This window comes from Glandiceps talaboti, chromosome 22, assembly GCF_964340395.1.
Source record: "Glandiceps talaboti chromosome 22, keGlaTala1.1, whole genome shotgun sequence".
NCBI classification, from domain to species: domain Eukaryota; kingdom Metazoa; phylum Hemichordata; class Enteropneusta; family Spengelidae; genus Glandiceps; species Glandiceps talaboti.
Window position 1 is genome coordinate 12546045 of NC_135570.1, and position 20208 is coordinate 12566252.

Here is a 20208-nt window from a genome sequence, read left to right on the forward strand (position 1 = left end):
TCTTTATGCCATTTCGAGACAAAACGAATTTTCTGTTTCATGATCACTAAGAAGAACTTGCATGGTATGTTTGGTGGCGCTGTAGTATTTTTTCCGCTCTGAAATAGTACTTGACAAGTATATTACATGTAAGCCGGTTTTCTTTTTTAATTTCGTCTGATTTTCTTCACTCTAAGATTTTTTATATCATTTGTTTAAAGTAGCTATTTTGATGACAAATTGCAATTTATTTCGGAATTTTCATTCACAAAAAATGACTAAACTATGTACATTTTCTCATAACTGTGTATATGTCACTAACCAACTACACATTTATCCTCTAGATCCCATAAGACTGCCACCAACGTCTGCCACTATAATGCCAAAATCAAGATTTTATGATTCTGTGAATCATAAAATTTTATCAGTGAATTTTGGCTCAGGTTGCTGTAATTAAACACGAGCGAACCCAAGAGTTAACTCCAGAATTAAAATTTTCTTATCACAAAGATAAAACTTTAGAACGCCACTCCTAGAAATACAGACATTTTCATAAACTTTAGGTTCTGGAGTCATTACTTGATTTTACATACATCACCTACATCATGCACGATTGCAACCCTCATTTGCAGAAATTTGTTATGAGCGACATCGAGTCATGGGAGTCATCAGAAATGCATATGCAGTAGGTGAACAATGAATATTCATGGCGTTTTGTTCACATATTACATAGGCTTTTCTGAAGACTTCAATTCTATGAGGTAATATGGCCCAAAGCTAAAATACCGTGTATATAGCCACACAAAAAATGTTTACACGCAGATGGTGCAATACTGCTAAATTATTAAACTTATTATAACAAAACATTTTCAAGTTTGGCTTGCGACTGGTCTCGGTTCCCCGAACTAAGTTACAGCTGTAAGGTATTACACGGTGTTTATTGAAACAAAGACGTTCCAATGCTAGTACATGTATTTTAATCTTTATTGACAATAATACAACAAATTTATCAATGACCTATGCTATACCAGAAGAGCCTGTCGGTGATTTCAAATAAAATCCGACTCAGTAAATATTAACACGATTTCACATGTCTCAAGTGTTGTCCTCCACTGTAAGTCATTACCGATGACGTATTCACTACAAACAATGTAAGGTTGCGCCTGTGAACAAAATGGAGAAATAAATAACTTTCATCAAAACATACACAAATACCTTCTGTGACCGAAATAGACAAACAAAGAGAAACGTCATCAAAACATGAGTTAGTGCTTCACTCGACTAAACGTCTGTTAGCCTTTCAGTAACCAGAGTATAGGTAGATAATGAGCAACACTGTTATATTTGTTTGGAGGGGAGGGGGAGACGGGGAGGGGAGGGGCATGGGAAACTGTTCTGATATATCAGCCAGTGATAGTTTATTAAATACTCATTCGAATACAATCCATGTTTATTTTAAGAAAAAAAAGAGTACTTTCAGTATCGTGTTTTAGGACACTTCCAATAAACGCTTTTCTATTAAAGGGACACAAGCCGAGTTTATATGTGATGCAACTTTCCTGCATATTAAAAGGTACTCATAGTATTCTACTTACTGGTGTATATTTATTCATCACTTATAATTAACTGAACTCAAACCTAGTATTAGGATATAACTCATAAAACTATCTGGTGACGTAATTTATTATACGTATAAAAATGTACAGGAACTCCCGATTATGCAATGAAAAGTTCTAACCTTGCCAGAACACAAATTGTAATGTCATAGATGACATGCATCGATGTTACCATTATACTAGAATAGTTTAATCGTAGTCTTTTTATGCATATCCAGTCATCATAACATGACATCATCAGAAATCGATAGTGTTAAACTTCACTATTATTCTTCGCACTTCGGGAATGGTCGAGTATTTCCGTTACACCTTCGTGTTTACATTCCTTTTAATCTCATTATTCAAACCCCAAAATGAAACAAAAATATTTTGCTCGTAATTTCAAGTCTTGTCAAAAATACTCACCATATTTCTTTGATGCTTCTGCGCAGACTTTGTAATATTTTCCGTTTTCCACCAGACGGTCAAATGCTTCATCCCACCAATGTGCGAGGGGGCTTCCTTTACGTGTAACAACATGCAATCCCGGTGCAGTGGGTTCATTAGAGCAGGCAATGTCAGTGTCAATCGTATCGAGCCCAGTATCACCAGCTAATTCTATCTGTTCCACCGTTGAAAAGACAGCATCCAACTACATGAAATATATATATAAGCGTTTTCAATGAGGTTAAAAGTACTACGTAAAAAGAATATATATGCAACTACCAAATTATAAGAAATTTTAAGCTTGCAATCTATAGATATCCAAATATCATTAATTATGCAAATTAGTCGAAAGTATAGGCTAGATCAACAAACTATATTCGACATATGTGCTTGTTATGGTTAATGCATGTACCAAATTATGTTGAATTTGATGTTTTATATTCAAGATATAGCCTAATCACTAAAAACCATAACTTATGCAAATGACTAATTCATGTACCTTGGATGTTTACCCAAAGAAATCAGTTCTTATGATTAGCATATGGAAGATGTGTACCAAGTCTCATTAGAATTGGTGCAGTAGTTTTTGAGATATCGTGTCCACAGTCCGACAGACAGACAGACAGACAGACAGACAGACAGACAGACAGACAGACAGACAGACAGACAGACAGACAGACAGACAGACAGACAGGCAGACAGGCAGGCAGGCAGACAAAAGAATAACATAACCTCCCGTTATGGGGGGGGTTAAAAATAGGTGCTACAGTAGGGGTAATCTAGTGCGATACACAAAAAGTTTATGAATACACTGTAATACACTCAAGCATGGCATTCATCAATCTAGACATACACGCACGCACGCACGCACGCACATGCACGCACACACACACACACACACGTACGTATATGTATGTATGTATGTATGTATGTATGTATGTATGTATGTATGTATGTACGTACGTACGTACGTACATACATACATACATACATACATACATACATACATACATACATACATACATACATACATACATACATACATATATGATTTTATATACGAACCTCGCCATCTTTTAAAGCCTTAATCAGTTTATGGGTGTTATCAACATAGATTTCGTTGTCAGGTTCAATCTTCATGTCGGAGCGTACAGTTAGGCACTCACCACCATGTGCTACCCCTTCCAGGAATCCTGCCACGACACAAAATGTTTTGTTGAGGGTTGCCGTTTTGAAGAGAATGATGGTAAGGGGTTATGGGTAAGGGTTCGGATCATTTCGGAAATATGTATATATAACAATAACTATAACAATAACTATAACAAAAGGACTTGAAAGGTGCACTTTGTTGTCATCAATGAATACACCAACTTACATTCTTCAGATACATCTTAACTGCAATAATTTATGCATATTACTCGTTAAAAGTGACAACCATGTGGAAAATTTTATAGGACAGGTGCGCGCGCATTATTGTGTTCCATTACTACATCAATGAAACGCAGTTTTGGAACTACGGCTGACACATCGCATATATCCGCTTCCACAAAAGTTTGGCATATTTTAAACTCGCCGTAACTTTTTCCAGAATCCACCATTTTAGACACCGTGAAAGAGTAAACCTCAACTGACATCTCTTCTTTTGTGCCAGTGAAATCAATTTATGAATTATTTGTACGCATACTCAGTCTGATTTATGGCGATTTGATAAAGCATACTCGATCCCCGGAAATTTCGGTCCTGTGTTTCGCTCATAGTTTCCTTACTACGACTAAAAAGTTAGAAAATTTCACAAAAAGATGAATTCTTATATGCTTTAAATGCTATAAATGACCATGGAGAAATTGCAAGGTTTTTGTACAAGAATTGAATATTCAAGAATTTTGGGTAGAATCTGAAAACGGATGTCTTGACCTGGAAGTTGAAGCTGGCCTGGTTTGACTTATGCTCAAGATCCTACACGGCAAACAGAAACGCAGAAGTGCAAACATGTCCCTAACTATCAAAGTACAAAAAATCCATTTTGATTGAGAATGAAATAGTGAAGAGATCCTATGAATTTATCTTGGCAAATTTTCCTGCAAGATTGCCTGCTAATGCAATCTATTTGCAGCCAAAATTACATGCAATGTGATATGTTTATAGAACTTTGGGTCAATATTCAAATAAGATAGGTCAACCGTAACGAGAGTTTTCAAAGATCTAATCACCAAAAATATGCAAATAACTCATTAAAGCTAATAGCTACATCAAAACTCTTTTCAGGACAGATGCGCTTTGGGATTATAAATGTATGTACCAAATTATATAGAATTTAAAGTTTGCACTCTTACCGAAAATCGTTAATTATGCAAATGTATCATTATTGTTCATAGGATGTTTCCATAAGGAAGATATATAGCATGTTTCAGTAGAATTGATGCAGCAGTTTTTTCAGATATCGTGTCCACAGACAGACAGACAGACAGACAGACACACACACACACACACACACACACATGCATGCATGCAGACAGACAGACACACACACACACGCAAACACACACACACACACACATGCACACATACATACATACATACATACATACATACATACATACATACATACATACATACATACATACATACATACATCCATCCATCCATCCATCCATACATACATACATACATACATACATACATACATACATACATACATACATACATACATACATACAGACGAAAAATCTTTGACTTTTGGTCATGGATGCTGAACAAGAACAAATATGTCAGCGAAATATTCCCATTAATTTCGGATGGGTGACGACACAGTTTATAATCCCATGATCACGTCATATGTACTTACCAATCTTTTTGCCTTCAACGTTAGCTGGGTCAAAGTTACCAGGGTTACCTTCTGGAACGAAGAATGCATTGTGCTCTGGTGGATACCTGAGGTAAGATTTGGTAAAGTCCAATATGGCTTGACGTTCTGGTATATCAAAATAACCGACACAGGCATCATACCAACCACCCATCAAGCCTGCAAACAAAGGAAACATTGCATGCTTTTGAAAAGTCAAACTTACTTAAACAATTTAAATGTACAATTCATCATTTTTTTTCTGAATCCGCTTGCAACAGCTCAGTAATTAAGTGGGTAAAAACATACTGTCACTCGCCTAGAATCCCGGGGAATCGACAATAATGCTTTTATTTATGACGTCATTATGGTAATGTATTGCCAACGATTTGACTAATGGTTCCTTGGATTACTTTATAAGTAATTGTTCAATTTGTTGCTTTGTGATTGGCTGCCATGTGATAAAAGCCATCGTCATAAACCACAGTCCTCTTTACGGCAACCACAGCCCTATTTACGGCAACCACAGTCCTCTTTACGGCAACCCTACGTCATGTTTGCTCTATCAAAGATTTTGTTGCAGGGTTCTTCATATCAATGACTGAACTCTTCAGGCTGGTTCGTTGGGATCGTTTGGCTGAGTTGAAGCTCTCTCTTGTATATCTAATCTCATGAAAAGAACTAAAATGCGAATTACATTTTTTAAACATTCTATACCAGTAATCAAAATGCACCCCTTAGGGACTAGTGTTCATTTAAAACTACCATTACCTTGGCCTGCCTGCAAACGTTGGTCTTCATGACGGGTGTTACAGTTTTGTGTACGGTCATACATAACTTCACAATGCTTCCCTGCCTCCTCACAAACTGGTCAAAATAATAATAAAAAAAACCTCTGTGAGACTGAGAATAAGGGTAAATGTACAGAGGATGGATAAAGATAATGGGGACTGGAGGGCAGGATGGAGAAATAGAGTTATCAGTTGGTTGGTTACGCCATTACTAGAAATAAACTAGGCATTTTGAAATCGTAAACTTTAGATTCTGAAGAGTCTTTTCTTGACTGCACATCACTTACATTACGCGCGATTTCCAAGAAATACCGAGTTGCCACTTGTTCCTCATTAATTGTTCAATGGAGATACTTGCTATGGATATGGTATCATGAGAGACAGCAAGCATATACATACGAAATTATATTACTTCGACGATTGAGCTGATTACTTTCAAGCAAACCAGCCTTATTCACGTATGCATTTATTTCCTACAGTGGCTTTCTCCTTCAATAAAAAGAATCCGGAGAGTGACCATAGTAAATGAAAAAAAAAAAAAGATTATTTGCTGATTGGTGTTATTCCCAGCACACACCCTTTTCAATTATTTTCGCCTGGGAAATCTTTACATCCGATTCAGCTCGAGAACTGCGCGCTTCAGAATTATGTTTTCACCCCGAAGCTGTTTATGGGTAGAATAAAGTAGTGCCACTTGTTACAATTTCTGACTTTTTGAAATTTTTTTTTATAGTTTTGGTATATTTTGATCATAATTCTATCTTGCAGTGTCGTATTCTAGGTTGACTGTCATGTTGAGTGGTTCACTTCTCTGTTATATACAACGTCAATGAGCAATCCTATTTAACGATATTGTCAATTTGGTCAATAAATAACATAACATAACATAACATAACATAACATAGCATAACATAACATAACATAACATAACATAATATAATATAATATAATATAATATAACATAACATAATATAACATAACATAACATAATATAACATAACATAATATAACATAACATTACATAACATAACATAATATAATATAATATAATATAATATAACATAACAACATAACATAATATAATATAATATACTGTAAATAATGTTATATATTGTAAGGCAATGCAATGCAATACGGTGCAATATAAATAAAATAATATAATGTAACATAATATAATATAGTGTAATGTAATGTAATTAAATGCAACACAATACAATACAAATAGTATAGTCTAATATAATATACTATAATATGATATAATATAATATAAACAAACAAAATGTAATGAAATGTAATATAATATAATATAATATAATGTTATGTAACGCAACGTAATATAATGTAGTATTTATGATGCGATACAATACAATACAAAATGCAATGTAATGCAATGCAATACATTAAGCTACAATACAATACATTAAGCTACAATACAATACAATACAATACAATACAATACAATACAATACAATACAATACAATACAATACAATACATATAAATGAATTTCAAGGCTGTACTCGTAACTTCACATGATGTGTGACTACAAAGTAAGAATGTGTTTAACGAATTCTTATCAACATACCTGCTTTAACAATGTAAAATTGAATACCATGAAAGTGTCCCTCATCATCTCTAAAATAAAAGGATTTAATTTTGATTATGACATATCTTTCATAGCATTGTTTTCTCACTCTGGTTGAATTATAATCTGTCTCTTTTTTTCCTTGTAATTGATATGCAATGTAATAAAACTTTAAAACCTGGCATTTGCATATCATATATAGTCATCTCACTGACCTGCTTTGACATAAACCCACAGAAGATATGCTAATGTTTAACGTTTACGTCGACCAACATGTATTCAGAATAGAACAAAGACATTTACAAACGAAAACACACACACACACACACACACACACACACACACACACACACACACACACATACATACATACATACATACATACATACACACACACACACACACACACACACATACATACATACATACATACATACATACATACATACATACATACATACATACATACATACATACATACATACATACATACATACATAATGATATTGTATAAACAACTCACAGATGCTCGTATTCTTTAGATGACCAGAGATGGAACGCAAACAACCACACTCTCTCATCTTTGTGATCATCCTCCTTGTGATCAGCTGGGGCTGGAGTTTTTTCCTTGAAGAGCGATTCGAAGAGCCGTTGGTAAAGTGGGGCATCCTGCGGATGTAAGCATTGTTTCCGAATTACAATGGCTGTACCCTCTCCTGACGATGTATAGTTTGATTATGTTTAAACTGGCCAATGGTACGTACTAGACTGGCAAACTCCTTTCTGAAATTTGTCTAAACTTAATGTTGTATATACATATTACAAAGTATGCATACATGTTCCAAATGTACAAAGTACTGTTGCTTTACGATTTGTATTAAAACTGCTAATTAATTTCAAAAGTTTTTGAGCACTTTGTTCAGAAAGTCGACGTTTCTTCCTTCCAAACTTATATTGCAATCAGATCAATTGATAGAAAAAATAAATTACGAAATATCTATTGCGAAATATTTTGAGACAATGATGGACACATTTCAATGTTGGTGCTGTTGAACTCTGACATCACTATGGCAACATCTGACGTTTGTGTAGCAACATGTGAACTTTGGCAGTGCTATAGAAATGACCATCGTAATCAGATGTATGCAGTTGGAGTTTGAACAGACCATCCACGTATGCTTTGCGGTCAGACTACCAGACAAAGAATATTTTAAGTCAAGTATCAAACAGAACTTTCAAAAGTACAACAATTAAGTGCATAATTACTTCATAATTGACGTAGTGCCTACCATGCCCGTAGCCACCGTGTCCATGAGCAGGATTAGCAACTGTAAAATAACAGGAATACGTCACAGATTTTTATCATTATCCCATTCTGAGTCTTGAAAAAGAGTCATCCAGAAGGCGTTCGCATGATAGCAGTGACATTAATTAAGAACCCAACCAAGTAGTTACTTGACTTCTTACTTTGAGTCGATCTATATCATTTGCTTGGAAATTTAAACTCAATTACTTAAATGCAGGTTTATAGCAAAAAAAACGACTATGATACCAACCTAATAGAAAAAGAAGACCTGCGAAGCTCCAAACTGTCGTCATCTTGAAAGTTTAGGGACGAATAAGGCCAGACCAGTTGACCAGTGATAATTCAATTGTTAAGATTTAACCTTTGATTATGATGCTTGTCTTGAAAGGCCACGCTGATAAAACTGTCTAAACCAATCACCATTGTCTGTATATTTGTTTGTTTCGCTAGTATGAAAGCAAAGAACGCCATCAACGTTTTCTTATCACATGTTCGACCTCGACCAGCCTGACAAGCAGAACATTGATAAATGCGGGACGTGCCCTGATGATGTCCTCAAAAGAAGACAACCTGGCAGAGGACACGTCACGGATGTCTCTCAATCCGTCTAACTTTAGATACAATATTAATAGGCAGTTATCCTGAAATAGACCGTCGTCTGTCATCGCGATAAAAATGTCAATATTTTACACATTAACTTTACCTTTTTTTTAAAGGATTACAATGTAAACTACATGTAAGATCAGACGATAAAATGTAGCAATGTTATGTCGTGCCAGACGATGAAATATAGCAATGCCATGTCCTGCCAGACGATAAAATGTATCAATACTATGTCCTGCCAGACGATAGGAATTCTATGTCTTGCCAGACGATAAAATGTCGCAATGCTATGTCGTGCCAGACGATAAAATGTAGCAATGTTAGTAAGATTATTTATGTGGCATCAGACGACATTGTTTCAGGTTTGCTTTGCCTATCTGTGCGCGCCTATTTAAAGTCGCAGCATTTTAACCATGGATATGCAAGAGGGGGAGGTCAAGAAGTGAACATTACCATTTCATAAAATTATGCATGAAGAGTTTCTATAATCTACAATTGATAATAGTAATACGTTATTTTTAAATTCGTGGAGGGAGGGAGTGAGGGAGGGGAGGGAGGGAGGGAGGGAGGGAGGGATATATCTTAGATAGATTCAGATCCTTAGGTAGACCGATATTTATATAGATAGCTAGATAGATCTTTTGATCAGACAGACAGACAGGCAGGCAGGCAGGCAATCAGGCAGACAGACAGACAGACAGACAGACAGACAGACAGACAGACAGACAGACAGACAGACAGACAGACAGACAGACAGACAGACAGACAGACAGATTCAAAACCAAGCTGTTGCTCAAGATGTAAACTCGTCACTACACAACATACGCATAGTATTGACCGCTAATAACAGATACAATGTCTTTTTTATAATTATTTGACAACATTTTAGTGAATACATCTTTGGTTACATGATGGAAAAAATGTCCAAGTTGCAACTAGTGCATTTAAGTACCACTGGCATCGCAAACAGGCTAGTTGCTGTTGGAAATCGGATTATAACTACACTAAACAATAGAGCCAAAGAGGTTCACGATCAAAACAAGACATACATACATACATACATACATACATACATACATACATACATACATACATACATACATTTATAATATTGATCTTCAGTACAGTTCTTTTCAAAACCAGCGTTCATGAAGGCCTTATTTTACATTAAAAAGAGGAAGAAACAAGGTATAATAAGCTTACTTCTGATATGAAAATCCTAATACAAATTTTTACATGACTTTTTTTCTTTTCCAGCATTTCTGCTGTCTAGTGCGTTCTGTTAGGTCACGTGAGACTGGAGCCGGGGACTGGGGCAAAGATTATCGACACACAGACACTGCAACTTATCTACAGTAATAAGAATCCGTCATTTGAATTGTACATCAACAAACTAGGAGAATTTTCGAACTATTTCAGTGTGTGAGTAATAAGCTCAAAAGTTCATGAAAAGGAAGTTCAACTATAGATGATAAGCATACCACCATGAGCAAGTGGCAAGTAAAAAGTACAACAAAATTTGAACCATTTACCCAATGAAAATTTCAATTTTTTAGAATATTTGCCGATCATGTAGAACACCTTTTTTCTGCACTGCGTCGGATTTTGTCTTTTCCTCTTTTTTTTTTTTCAAATTCCGGGTTTTTAAAAATCTATTTATATTACGAGGTTTTATTAATTTCGACACGGTAAACTTATTGAGTATCTAAATGTGGAATTTTACAATTTGTTCGCCTCAGTAGATCACACTCTCCGCGATGCGATCTGTGTCATGATGTCGTCAAATTAGATACAATCCACAATAGTATCGCCCCCTGAAACAGAAGCAAAACAGGTAAAATAGCATTGCAACGTTATGATAACGATACCTTATTCTGCCACTATTTCATATATTACCTCGAGGGCAGTTAGGAAGCAACTATTTCCCAAAGCTGAACGCCGATGGAAAGAGCTGCTACATAACAGCACAAGTGGTAATATGACGTCTACTAGTGCCCAAATAAGGCAAGGCAATACGTGTGTTATAACACATCACATTCTCTGGCAAGCATTCTTGCCAAAGTCAAAGCAAATCACCAGTATTTCTGTAATAGTGCCCTAGGAAAAATATAAAACGAATACTGCTCTCTGTATGCAAATTGGGTCACTAGTCCATACCACATGACACGGTCTAAGCTAATCAGTGAAGATGTATGAAAACTATGTGTTAAAATCATCACTAGTTTTACCCACCTATAACCCATCCATCAAATGATCAAGAGCTTGATTCATCCATCCAAATCTCTAAGCATGGAAGGAGGTTGGTAAGTATCAGTTACATTTGCAGTGGTTCAATTAATTAACAAAATTATTAAACTCACCGTGATGTCGAGCTTTCTCACAGACCTTGTCATATATTCCGTTTTCTCTGATGCGTTCAAATGCACCATCCCACCATCTAAGCACTGGACTCCCTTTCTTCAAGATAATGTGTATCCCACTAGAATGACTGGCGTCACCGCAATCCAAACCGTATCCGATAGCTTCGATGTCATCAACATCATCACTTGGCATCTCATTTGCAGGCATAAATATGGCGTCGATCTGACGATAAAACAAAATATCAAAGCAATATTCCCAAAAATAATTCTTATTAGGAAATATTAGGAAAACAGTAATATAACAGACATCTGCACTTGATACTTATTATTGTTATGTAAATGAAGTCAAAGGTTTCAATACATGTGTCCCTTCGGATGCACGAAACCTTCTGAGAGATGATATAATAGGCCTCGGGTCTTTTCGCCAATATTTATGGGGCTGCGCTAAACATCTACTGTTAATAATAATATTTTCTCATATTTTGGGCTCATTGAACATATTATAAAGGGACAGTTCCACCGATGTTTCCAGACACTTTAAGACTGAAAAAATATCTTACAACAACATAGTACGGTACGACACATAGACAAGAAAACCTTGAAACAAAAATTTGTTTATGTTCGTCTTACCTCCTTTTCTCTGAGGAGAGTTAACAATTTCCTCACACCGTTTACGTAAATCTTATTTTCAAGTGGTAATGATTCGATGTTCTTGACCCGTCCATCTCTAGCAATACATCTCTCATCGGAGAAATATCCATTCAGAAAACCTGTGTGACAAACAATCAAATAGTCTTTGATTCGTGCTTCCACTAAAATTGCCACAGACGTCTCCAAATCTTTGTCTATTGTAGTATTGAGCTATTCTTGTGTGCTCGTGTGATCCGGTACAAGAGTCGTCTTGTATGGGGTGTTTAGTTAGCTGAACACTAACTACAACATTTGATGTGAATCACAGTGGTGATAATAGTTTACGCCCTACAACATGTACATGGTACCTACAATGTGAATCAATCAAGCAACAAAATAAGATGGAACATTAATGCACCTAGGGAACCATTTTTTTTGAAAATCTAAGTTCGTCAATTCTCTCCAAACTTTGTCATATGAAAGCTTATTCCTGGTCTTTTTGAAATTAGAAAAGAAATTTGGGGGTCATTGTCTCAACGTTTTATTTCCCCAATAAAGATAGGACAGCATTCGGCAGCCACGTTTAAGATTTTCATTTCTGAGGTGCATACTGCTTTAATATATAAGCAACTAAGAGTACAACACTTATATTTCTTACAGTATCGAGTAAGTTACATAGAATTCTAATCAACCAGATGTTGTCTAAATGTTGTTCATCGAAAAACAATTTCTGCTGACTGGTGTGCACATGTCTTGCCAAAATAGAATACATTATGATACAAACGTTCATTTGAATTGACCCATCCGTTTTTGAGATAATGAGGACATACATACATACATACATACATACATACATACATACATACATGCATGCATGCATGCATGCATGCATGCATGCATACATACATACATACATACATACATACATACATACATACATACATACATACATACATACATACATACATACATACAAGCGCGCGCGCGTGCGCACAGACAGACAGACAGACAGACAGACAGACAGACAGACCCATAACACAAACTCGACGTCAACGTAGACACATGTGTACACATAAGGTACAATACACAGTTGTACAGCGGCGGAAGAAAAGACCATACCTATTCTGGTTCCAGCAACATCAAAGGGGTCAAAGTTGAGTGGGTTGTCAAGGAGGACATAAAACTCTCCAAATGTATCCTCGCTCTTGTGTAAAGGTGCACTGAAGTCAAATAACGGAACGCGTTCAGGAATTTTGTACCACCCAAGGCAACCATGATACCACTCTCCAAGCAGACCTGTGTATGCCAACAAAATACGGTGAAGTTAAGTACATTTTACTAAAAACGGTAAAATACGTTCAAGAGTTAAATGGTACCACTCTCCAAGAAGACCTGAGTAAGTAGGACAATATCGCAGACTAGCAAAATAACTGCCCCAGATGATCGATTGCACATGCTTTGAAAGCGAAATTCATATATTTTAAAGGGTTCGCAAAAGGGCTGATTGTTATATAAAGAATTGGGGGAAGGGGGTGAGTTGGTATGTTATTTTTTACTGCATATCAAAAAGAACTTAGTAATACAGACAATATTAAATAACATTGAAAACATACATCGAAATTAATAGATTAATACTATTTAATCTCGAGGTAAGTCTTCCAACCCGACTAAACAAGCCCGTATTTACAAGTTTCACCATATGATTGACATATTTGTTTTGTTTGTAAGTATATAGTTCTTATATTATCGGTCTAGACACGAACTCCTGTTGACGTGACAGGGCATTCCATCATATCACAAATACACTGTAGATATCAAAATACGTACCTTCTCCAGCTACTGGTCGTTCACTTTTCCGATGTGTGTAGCAATTTTCGTAGTGGTCATATATGACCTCACAATGTTGTCCTGCTTCCTTGCAGACTGTAAGAACAAGGGTGGCGAGGTAAGGGTAGTGACAAGAAAGGGGAGGGTAGTAGAGCGGGGAAAGGCATTAGGACAAACAAAGTGAACATAATGGAGAACAGGAAGGTAGTAAAAAATGAAATATGAGAGACAAAGGAAGGCAGAAATATAATTATGATATAATGTTATGTGACCAGATCTCACAACTATGACACTGAACCGAAATGTTTGACGCTGGGTCGAAAGTGGTTAACGGCCACTGACTGACTAACTGGGTGACAACGACTGGCTGATAAAGTACAGTTATAATTTTATTTTTAGAAACCTCAATAAGAAAATAATAACCCTATTAGGTGAAATTATAGCTATTTCCTCTTACTGGTCCCTAACACGATTCATTTTTATTTTAACAAATTTAACATAAATGGAAGGAAGGAAGAAAGAGCTGACGACGTCAATTAGAAATGCAGAAAGTACTATAAGGCGTAATAAAAAAAAATTGTGTGGTTCCGATTACACTCAATATTAGAATGGGTGGGTAGATACATTTTTTATTTTATTGTATTGTATATTTTTTTTCATGTGTGAGTGTCTAGTTCAGGTTTTCCATTTGTTTTCCAAATGGTCTCTGTGTTGTTTATTTCTTCCTCTCATGTACAACCATTACAGATTGGAAGAACAGTTTTATATTGTCTTTTTAAGTTGATGTCAGTTTCCGCATCCAATATTTCTCGTGAGACAGAGGTCGGGTAACCGGAACCAAACAATTATTTTTTAGGCCTAAACTTATACACCCTAGAATTTTCGCAAATTGTCATAAACCATCATATAGTATGAAGCACCAGGTAAACGAAAATTACCTTCATCCACGACATCTTTATAAAATCCTTGTAGGTGTCCTGCTTCATCTCTGAAATAGAAATATTTTCGCTAATACGATATCATACATTGTTATCATCACATGTCTAGGCCGGTCATCATTTACTTTAGCCCCGAGTCGTGTAAGGTATTTTAGCTATCGCGCGCCCCAGTGGTGAGAGACGATAGCCAACATGCGCACACGACTTGACTCTTGGCTAAGGTAAGACTAGCTTCATCTTAACTGCATTTTTAATGCTTTAGGAAACACAGAAACGTCTTATCTACCAGCCTTGCATTGCATGGCCTCTCTAAAATAGAGCTTTGAAAATAGGCAAATCTATCTCAGAAGAGACCTCTTGTACACTAGAGCAAGGCATCATGGGAAATAAACAGAGCTAGCTAGGCGCCTAGCCTCTCTAGCCTAGTGGACTGAGAGTTAAGGAGGGAATAACTCGAATCCCCTTAAACCTGACGGTTGTACTGTTTAACAAAAGTATAGATTCCAAATACACACGGGCTGTGTAAGATTGAATGAATATTTTTGCAAAAAGGGTACAGGACTAAATATAAATGATGGAAAAACAATAATATAGAAATATAAAAAGTTGTAAAAATCATCTATCAACTCACAGATATTCAGCATGTTCAATCTTAAGACCAGTACTAAACAACCATGGTTCGTCTAATGCATGTTGAGTAGCTGGTCTGCTTCTTGTCGACTTCATAGAGAGGGAGAGTACGAAGACAAGAGAAAATGGGAACGAAAAAATAGCTGAGAAACACGGACACATACACATAGCAAGCAAAATCGCACTTGGGACAAATGAAATGTGAGGTATAATACCCCTCGGAATTAACTGTTTTTCTGTTACTTTGTTCAGAAAACCTCAAACCCATTCTCAGTTCAAATCAAGGAAAAAAATCATACAATTTTTTTTAATTAATAGAGATAAAAAAAATAATAAGTCAATTTAGAATCCAATATGGCCGCCGAATACTGTGTTAACGCTCAGAGAGAATAAAAGATTGACAATGCCCTTGAAAACAAGACTGTGAAACCCCAAATTTATTTTATGGAATAAGCAATCACATGGAAAAGTTTGGAGAGAATTTAAGAGCTTTGATTTTCAGAAAAATTGTGAAAATGAGCCGATATACATAACAAAAGATAATTAGGTGCGTTCTAGACTTCGAGTACCGTGACGGAGCCCAATGCAGACAAGACAATGATGGCCCATTGATTGGTTAGTGTTGTTACCTATTTCACTAACAAAACTAAATGTCGTCGTCCTATATATAGTAGCTTTTTCATGGCAAAGTGTGCTCAATCTTCTTTTTAACTAATAAATTTACCTTTGATATGACAGATTACGAAGGTACAAAATGGAAGCAACTTTTAATCATATTATTAAATGATTTTGATAGAGAGCTGAATATTGGTAGATTTTTGTGAGAGGAAATACTCACTTTGCTATATCTGTGAAATCCAGATTTAGATCGTCGTTGGGCGACTGTAAAGAAAGTTAATCTATGAATGACATGAAAAATGTAAAGAAACACAGTAACATGAAACATTATTCACCATGTTGACCGGGGAGGGGATAACTGCAAGATCCTTGAGCTTGCTAGTCGAAGGGGTGGATGGGATGAGGTGAAAAAAAAACTCTTTCATTTACCCCTCAATACATGGAGTGAGTTCATAAATATCAAAATGTCGTATTGTATTTTCTGATGACTTTGGTAAATGTTGTGTTTTAAATATTTAACGAGAAAAATCATCGTCGTAAAACGTCGTAAAACCATGTGGCCTCTTTGCGGCAACAGGACGACAGAGAATTTCCTAAGACTCGCGGACATAGACAGGTGCAACACTGCATGTAAATATAGGGACCTCCCCCCCCCTCCCCCCCAATAATAATATCTAAATAATATATATAATATACACATGACAGAATAGTATATGACTTGAACTTTGGTAGCATGACTTGGGGCTATATTTGTATTTATCATGGTATTCTGTATACATTATTAAAATATAGTGAATATTGTGTATACCACAACACTGATAACATATTTCAGATTTTCAGAGATTAAAATATGTCTTGTGTGTTCAAGAACCACGAATGATCAAAAGTGAATACAAAAAAGGTACGAAATAACAAAAGGCAGATACAAATATACATGACTTACTAGATCGACGCAAATATTTTCTTGGTATGTGTTTTACCGTCGACTATGAAATTTTGTCAGAAAAAAATTATGTTGCTGAAATAACGTTCAACCGCAGTATTGACGGTAACTATGGAGTAATCAATTAAGGAACACACGCAAACATTGTTTTTGAAATACTCACCCGTGCTGGAGACAATAAAGAGGAAGGAAAGCACAATTCTCAAATCCATTTTGAAAACAACTACGAATCATAGACGGTCTATAGTCTAATTTAGAGTTTGATTTTATCTTACTTCAGGTTTGTGAAATGAGGTCAAATGAACACTGCTTACACAGGATGCTAACGTGATACAAATCATAGATAAGATAAGTACTCGATTGTTCAAGCATCCGGACTAGAATAACATCCATAACTCATTGTACTTGTCTGGGGATGTCTCTGACAACAGACACAATTCTACAATTGATAAAACCATAGATGTATTAGTGAGATAAAACAATAAAAGAATCGCCATCCTATCCGTTGTTCATTGGTGCAATACGATGTACTGAACTTTTCAAAGTGATTTTTGTTTTCTTTTCTCACGCATACATTTTGTGAGATCAAGGTCACCGCATGTACTGTTAACTCTATCTTTGCACTTTTATCATGTTTTGAACGATCTCTGTCCTTTTTAGATATCGATTGTTTTGGTCTGTTCTTATCTCGTGGCCCTCCTAACCTTCATTGTAAACGACTGAAGTGATTGAATTCCACCGGATACAACATCACTCCTGACCGGGTTACGCAAACAAAATGCTGACCTCGGATATCAGAGTTGAAAAAGTTGCATCATTAAAACAGGATTGTACTATTTGTGTTACTTATACCTTATAAAGTTACAGCTGCAACTTGAATGTGTTTTTGGAAATTACAGCTGCAACTAGAATGTGTTTTTGAAAACGGTTCGTTAGGTACACTAACTTACTCGTAACATTGTACACCCTGAACAGTATTGCACCACCTGTGGGTAAACATAGTTTTGCAGATGTACACCCGATAAATCAAATGAAATTGATTTTGGGGGTCGATACCCAAAAATCAGCGCCCTCAACGGCGATCGTGATTTCAACCAGTTTCTGTCCAAAAAAATGATACTCCAGTTATAAGTAAAGTTTCAATATAGCAACAGATTAAAAAAACCAAGCTTTTACGCAAGATTTAAACTTGTCACTACACTAAATGTGGAAAATTTTGACCACTAATTAACAGATACAATGTCTTTTTATGAGTACATGACCAATTATTAGCGAATATATCTTTCATTACTCAGTGAAAAAAATGTCGAAGTTGCAGCTAGTACAAGTTTAATAAAATCACAGACAGTGAAAAGGTAGTGTTATATGCTATAAACAGTATTCTGTATAATGTTTAAAAATTGCCTACAATGTGCTAGACCAAAGATTGTGAATTCAAGATTTATGACTAGACATCAGTGTCTGCAGAGATTGACACATTTTTTCAGATTTACCTTTGACCAAAAGAACTTCAAAGTAATGATGGACCATGTCATTAAAGCAGGGGAGAGAGAGAGAGAGAGAGAGAGAGAGAGAGAGAGAGAGAGAGAGAGAGAGAGAGAGAGAGAGAGAGAGAGAGAGAGAGAGAGAGAGAGAGAGAGAGAGAGAGAGAGAGAGAGAGAGAGAGGGGGGAGAGAGAGAGAGAGAGAGAGAGAGAGAGAGAGAGAGAGAAATCCCTGAGTGATCTGTTTTATATACTGACAGTGTAAGCTTAATATAATTATAATAACCATTGACAGTTGAGTTATTATTATACATGTACATGTGTATATGTTAAAGCCTTACATTTTGTGTGTGTTAAAACATCATGGTGTGACTCTACATAACAAAAAGTGACATTTTCTTTTGATCTAGCTGCATGATAAAACTGCTAGAGGGGGTAGAGTGTAATGCATATATCACTAGATGTCAAAGTATTTGACCAAGCAGAATCATCAGCTCGAATATATCATCACATATTTTTTTGGCATGACTGACATGGTAGAGGGCGCTATAACCATAACCTCACATATATCCACGCACAGCATAGTCGAGAACTCGGACGTATTTTTCAGATATACTTTTAATAAAAATGTCTTTTAATGTTACATAAGTTGCCCAAAGTGGACCAAATTGCAACACATTTACTGCTGGGACAGAAAGGCAGAGGTATTACTGCTGATTTCCCTCATGTTATCATTATCTTCTCTCTCTGTACTGTCGAGTCTGTTGTGCCTGTATCAAATGATACCTACATTTCCCAAGCAGAGTTCACACAACTACATTCATTTTGGTAGCACAGAGTCCGTTGTGCTTTGGAGTAAAAGTTGCTCCCCATATTTCTAAAGCACAGATTTTGATGTTTTTGTATCAAAAAAAGTCATCACTTCTCTCACAGAGTTTGTGCTGTTTCTAGAAGTACATTTTTTCAGTAACTCAGAGTCTGTTAGGCTGGAAGTTCAAGTTAGCCACTCTCATTATTTCTTAACTTTCTGAGTTTGCAGTAATTGTAGAACCAGTTGTCTGTCAACTCTTACACTTGTAGCATCTGTTACCCTTCTTTCTGAAGCACCAAGTCTGTAGTCCTTTGAGTCTGTAGCTCTTCTGGTAAAAATTACCCTCTTTTATAGTTATAGTACTGCAAATATTGTCCTGGAAAGTGCTCTGCTTCTTATTTCTGGACTACTGTGAAAGTGTGTTGATCCATGAGTTCATCAATTTTCTCTTGAAGGAGTTCAACTATCTCACCAGAAATGAAAACGTGAGTGTCGTCCAAATCTTGTATAATGAATTTCTTTCCCATAGAATTAGTTTCATCAAGATGAAGTAGAAACTGTTTCATTGTAGGGTCACTATGAAAAAAACATAATATACAAATTACAATTTCAATACACGGGATGACAGTTTGCCCTGAACATGTGTTATTGGCATACAATAGAACGGATACGACAATGTTAATTCCGCTACTCAATATTCAGTAATATCACGTCTTCCACTCTAAAGCTATTTGCCATCATAACTGAGGAATAACCCTACTTACCACTCGACCAACACACCTCTTGTTACGTGAACCATTTTGGTGACATTCGTGTGTTCG

At 36.0% G+C, this 20208-nt stretch overlaps 1 protein-coding gene across 1 annotated transcript; it reads right to left on the minus strand.

Moving 5' to 3' along the window:
- Positions 1–19212: 19212 nt before the first annotated feature.
- On the minus strand, positions 19213–20194 carry LOC144452264 (general transcription factor IIH subunit 5-like). The gene is made up of 2 exons (XM_078143327.1): positions 20152–20194; positions 19213–19963 (listed from the first exon to the last, which is right to left on the minus strand). The coding sequence occupies exons 1-2, from the start codon at positions 20184–20186 to the stop codon at positions 19783–19785; spliced, it is 216 nt and encodes a 71-aa protein (XP_077999453.1). The 5' UTR covers positions 20187–20194; the 3' UTR covers positions 19213–19782.
- Between the last annotated feature and the right edge of the window lie 14 nt (positions 20195–20208).

Bases quoted from the DNA above. Each gene is read 5' to 3' on its own strand.
- LOC144452264 (XM_078143327.1), bottom strand. From the start codon at position 20,186: ATGGTTCACGTAACAAGAGGTGTGTTGGTCGAGTG. The intron at 19,964-20,151 runs GTAAGTAGGGTT...TTTTTTTCATAG, and splicing joins AGAGGTGTGTTGGTCGAGTG to TGACCCTACAATGAAACAGT.